The following is a 5,000-nucleotide window of genomic DNA, read 5'->3' on the forward strand; positions in this document are numbered from 1 at the left end:
TAAAATTTTCTCCAGAGCCAAAGATTGCAACAATTCAACATCATAGCGTGCTGATACTTACTTCAAAAGATCATTAATAATTCATGAGTGAAACAACCTATCAGATCACCGATCAAGCGTCACTGCATGAGCTTTAAGAACTGATAAATCTGCTTTTTGAAAAGCATTCTCATAAGGCATAGCTGTTTTTTTTCCTTGAATGCTAATGTTCTCCTCTCACAATTTGAACCTTTGTTTGCACTGCAGAGGGACACGCTATTTGTGCGGGAATGCTTCCGAAGCCGTTCAATAAACTCGTAGGTCGTGTTTTGTCGGGTCTAAATTAAACCACTCCGCTTTGCTTCATGGTTTAAAGCCGGATAAAATACTTCTGCTCTTTTATTAAACAGTACACAATTCGTGGATCTTTGCAACTTACAAAAACACACCTTTTAGAATATTTAACATCAAAGTTATCACCGGTCCGCTAGACGGTGGTGGAACCGTATACCACGTCATATTTCCCATTTGGTTGACTATGGCGCTTTTTCGCTGAACGTCGTAGTATTTAAGATCTTGTAGAGAAATGATCCCACCGCGCGATCGTATGTCCTGCACGATCCTTCTCGCTAGTTGTCCATTATAAAAGCTCTCGGGATCGTCCCGTACATCCTCGAGTGTTTGCGCGTATTGGGGGTTGGTGATATTGTCTCCTAATTTTCTGAGGTTTCCATGACCATCTAATAGCAGTTGCCTGGAAACAAAACAATAACAACAACGGACTTAGCGAATTGAGGTGACAATGTCTTGTACGTTTGGTGCAACTGCTCTCGCTAAAGATTTTCGAGTGAGGGAAAGAAAGCTTTTCCTAGCAGAACCACCTTAAATTTTTGCGTCTTCCAAACGCAGTTGTGTGTCGTAAAATTAAATAGCCTCACCGAAATTCTGGCCTTCTACTTTCCGTAACCTTGCCCGTCAAGCTATATCTTAAAAAATATCGGTCTAAAGACTTTGATCTCAACAGTGGAGTTTCCCAAGGACCATTAGCATTCACTCACCTTAAACCTGGATCTTTCCGCAGACTGTATTTTTCTTTAACCATCGTTTTGTAAAGCGATTTGTTTATAAGAAACCCATATTTGGCTTTTTCAATTGCTGGTTGAACAAGCTGTTTCCATGGTAACCTTCCGTAGGCTTTCCAAGCCGCATAGTAACCACGCACTTCCCCAGGAACATCTGTGGCTAATGTACCTTGACGAGAAAAAAAAAAACCAGAAGTTTAATGAGGTGGTTTCTAGTTCCTCATCTTAAGGGGAAGGAGTTGGTGGAAGTTCAGGAACCAAGGGGAGGGGGGAGGGGGGAGGGGGGGTGGGGGGTGTTAGCAGTCAATCCTTCGTAAACCTTTGACCGTGTTTTTCTACTGCTAGAATTGCATAAATTGTATCCACGTTTGCAGGGCTTTCTGGTTCGCACGAATAACCTTTTTCACGGTTAGTTTTTTTTTTCTCATTTGCATGATAACAATATAAGCTAGCATGTACGCGAGGCAATTTCGGGTTATTTTGTAGTTTTAACCCGAAATTGCCTATCACCCACGTTAGATTACATTGGAATGCAAATGAGAAAAACTAACCGTGAAAAGGGCTATTGATTCCCAGCGTTTCTTTGGGAGGTGGAGGCGAGAACTCGAAAAGAAAATCATTAAGTTGTGAGGGAAGAGGAAAATACTTCCCTTGATGCCCATAGAAATTTAAGAATGGTATCAAATAGTATTCTTATTTGTTCTTACCATTGATTTCTTCGTAACTAATGTTTTTAAACATATCCTTGGTAGCTTTGATGGGGGCCACGCCTCGAAAGTCAAACACTTCGGCAGATCTTCGGCTCCGATTATAAACGAGCATAAACCCAGCCCCTCCGATCCCTGTCGAATGCATATTGATTACACCGACGCACAACATCGTGGCAACTGCTGAGTCGACGACTGATCCGTTTCGTTGAAGAATATCCTTGCCAATAGTTGAACACGGGCCGGCGTCCGACGCAACGCTAGCATGGTTGTACGGTCCTCCTAGTGAGCTCGGGTACTCTGGAAGCGTTATTTTCTCCGGTAGTTGACTCCTAGTGAACCAATATGCAACAAAAATGCCAGCACCGATACAAGACAGAACAAACAGGACGGAGCAAGCGATATACCAAAGTTTTCGTTTGTGCCTTGTTTCGGAAATAGAGAGAGAACTCCTGTGGGTAATGAAAAATGAAAAAAAGGTCACAAATTTGTTACGGGACTAAAATGTATTCATTTTCATCACGAGCTTCCCTTCTCACGGGTTAACAATTGCGTGTAGAAAGTATTTACACGATTGAAAAACTATTCGCGACTTTGCGCTCATTTTTTCGCGCTGTTGACAAGTTGCTTTGAATACTCTCTTTTGCGAAGAAAAAAAATACATTGCCTTAGTTTTTCGAAACTTAATTCAAAAACTACTGTGTTACGAACAGGTTTCCCGAAGTCGAAAAACTTTTCTTCTTATGATAGGGGATTGAGGTTCCAACAGAGTCAAATAAACAAAGGAGACAAGTGATCCTCGCTATTATCTGGACAATTTAAGCAACTGTCTTTTATAGACACCTGAAAACTTAAGATAAAGACAATTAACTAAATTAAGACATTACTTTCGATTATCTTATTATTATGCAAATTTATTTCGCAACATCTCAGGCAGGAAACAATATGAGTTCTAAGAGCTTTTAATCAAGAGATTCGTTGGATATTTAAGGAACACAATTGTCACGCCATGACGCCGATAACGTAGTCAATGTGAAAGTCAATTCAATGAAAAAAAAATTAATATTATTAATTTGCAAAATTGATAATTCCACTTTGTGAATTAGTTCAAGAAGCCATTTTCGAAATAACAAATATTCAGCTTATAATAGTGAGGCAGTGAGGACAAAAACAATGGAAACACTTCGGAATGAATGTGGAAAATATTTACATGTCATCCACTTTCCTTTGTATTTGTCCTCTAAACCTCTCTTTTTTCAAGCTGAATTTTAATATATCGAAAAAGGCCTATTCCAACCTTTCTTCCAGAATTTGTTTGCCAGGTGGATTCGTCACCAGAGCCTCGGAATCAGTGCTCGGTTCATGATCTTTTTGACACAGTCAAAGGAGAAGAGCTCGGGGGTCGAGAGTGATTGCCATAGCGATTTGATGGATTGCTTCAGAGTCACGCAACACAGAAAGCGATCAGTTCGTCACGCTTGACACTCCGTTGACAGCTGTGATTATTTCAGTTTCTTTGATTGTTTTTCTTACTAATAATCGGAGAGAGAGGGGATCCTGTTGTCCAAAACAGTGTGTTGGTGATGGAATTACACTTTATAGAATAGTAAGTGTTTAGCTTTACATTGGAGCCGTACTTCCTTTGATACTGAAGAGTTGAAAACAGGGAAAAATAACGTTCAATGAAAAATCTCGCAGGCAACACATGACTCCGGAAGCAGAGAGTTCACTTATTGCATTGAGGAAATCGAAAAGTTTTATGCCCCTAAGTAAAAATAAAAGAATGTTTTTAGCAGATTTCGGCTGTGTTTGTCAAGCTACTGGAATATTGCATGATTTGCACGAAGAATGAAAGTCAAAAGCAACTTCCAACTGACTCTAGTGTAGTAAGAGTAAGTTGCAACATTTTCATCTTCAGATCGGCAAGCATGCATATTTGGCACTCCTAACAAGCGCATTACTTCAGATGATGCTGTTCAATTTAAGGATTTCGCCCCGGTTTGCTAACAGAGAAGACTGTAGTTGGTTTAAAAGATATTTTGGAAATTGAACTCTAGTTTGCAAAGCAGCTGTATGCCCTTTATTCTATTATCGTTATTGGCTGCTTCCCGGTTAATGAAATTTAAATAACTGCGAAATATTCTCTCAATTCTCTTATTGTGACTGGCTACTTCGCCGTTAACGAAATTTCGATAACTGCGAAATAACCCCTCTATTGTATTGATGCGATTGGCTACTTCGCCGTTAAGGAAATTTCATTAACTGCGAAATATCTTCGCTAGAATATTATTGGGATTGACTACTTCGCAGTTAATGACATTTGAATAACAGCGAATTATTCATTCTGTATTATACATTGAGTGCCTTTGTTGCGAAATTTTATTGCTATCTATAGAGTAGAATAATTGCAAAATTTTCATTTGTAAAAGTACCGCGCTACTATATAGTACAATTCGCGATTAAACCTGCCTCACAACGAGAGTAAGTTGCATGCCATTTGTCTTAAGCTCAATAAACAAGAATGACTTACTCGGCTAGATCGACCTCCCTTGGAACAAGCTCATCATCCATAAGGGAATGGTAATTCTTAACGAAGTCATAAAAGAAATGGTATATGCTTATGATTTCACTCTAATCGATAATTCACCGCGTGACTGATTATGAAGAGCATGCATGAATGTGTGTGACATACATGTGACCAGAGGTGTAACGGACTTGTAGAGGAGATAAAAAACAAAAAAACACAAGCAAAGAATTCGTTCATCGATTAAAAACATTCAAGGTTACATTAATCAGCTAATAAGACATATAATTTGACCACCTGGGATAAGTGACAGGTATTTCTTAACGAAGAGGTTACAGCGAGGATTTTAAGATTTGATATTTTTCTCATGGGACCGAGGGCCGAGTACCTCAGTAATAATAATAATAATAATAATAATAATAATAATAATAATAATAATAATAATAATAATAATATCTGATCTGCTAATCGCCCTTTCTCGCAGTCGGAGACTGCATTACTAAAGGCGCAGCTCAACGAGGTCGGACCGAAGGAGCTGTGCTTCCGGCTGGGCGCTCGGCCCCTGAACACGACCCATGTATGACCTCGGAGCACATCACCACAGCCTGATGGAATAGGCTGGGAGTCGATTTTGAGGAGGGAGGAAAACCGGAGTATCCGGAGAAAAACCCTCGGAAGTCAGCCCACATACGACCCAAGGCCAGAGTT

At 39.7% G+C, this 5,000-nt stretch overlaps 1 protein-coding gene across 1 annotated transcript in view; it reads right to left on the bottom strand.

Moving 5' to 3' along the window:
- The window catches only part of LOC137975237 (glutathione hydrolase 1 proenzyme-like), a 14,560-nt gene extending 10,129 nt beyond the window's left edge, over positions 1-4,431 (bottom strand). The window contains exons 1-4 of the mRNA XM_068822324.1: positions 4,299-4,431; positions 1,769-2,220; positions 1,038-1,230; positions 429-733 (exon numbers count right to left, since the gene is read on the bottom strand). Of these exons, the coding sequence (XP_068678425.1) occupies positions 429-733; positions 1,038-1,230; positions 1,769-2,220; positions 4,299-4,339 (991 nt within the window). The 5' untranslated portion in view covers positions 4,340-4,431. The remainder of the gene's footprint in view (positions 1-428; positions 734-1,037; positions 1,231-1,768; positions 2,221-4,298) is intronic.
- Between the last annotated feature and the right edge of the window lie 569 nt (positions 4,432-5,000).

Source organism: Montipora foliosa, chromosome 11 (assembly GCF_036669935.1).
Source record: "Montipora foliosa isolate CH-2021 chromosome 11, ASM3666993v2, whole genome shotgun sequence".
NCBI lineage: Eukaryota > Metazoa > Cnidaria > Anthozoa > Scleractinia > Acroporidae > Montipora > Montipora foliosa.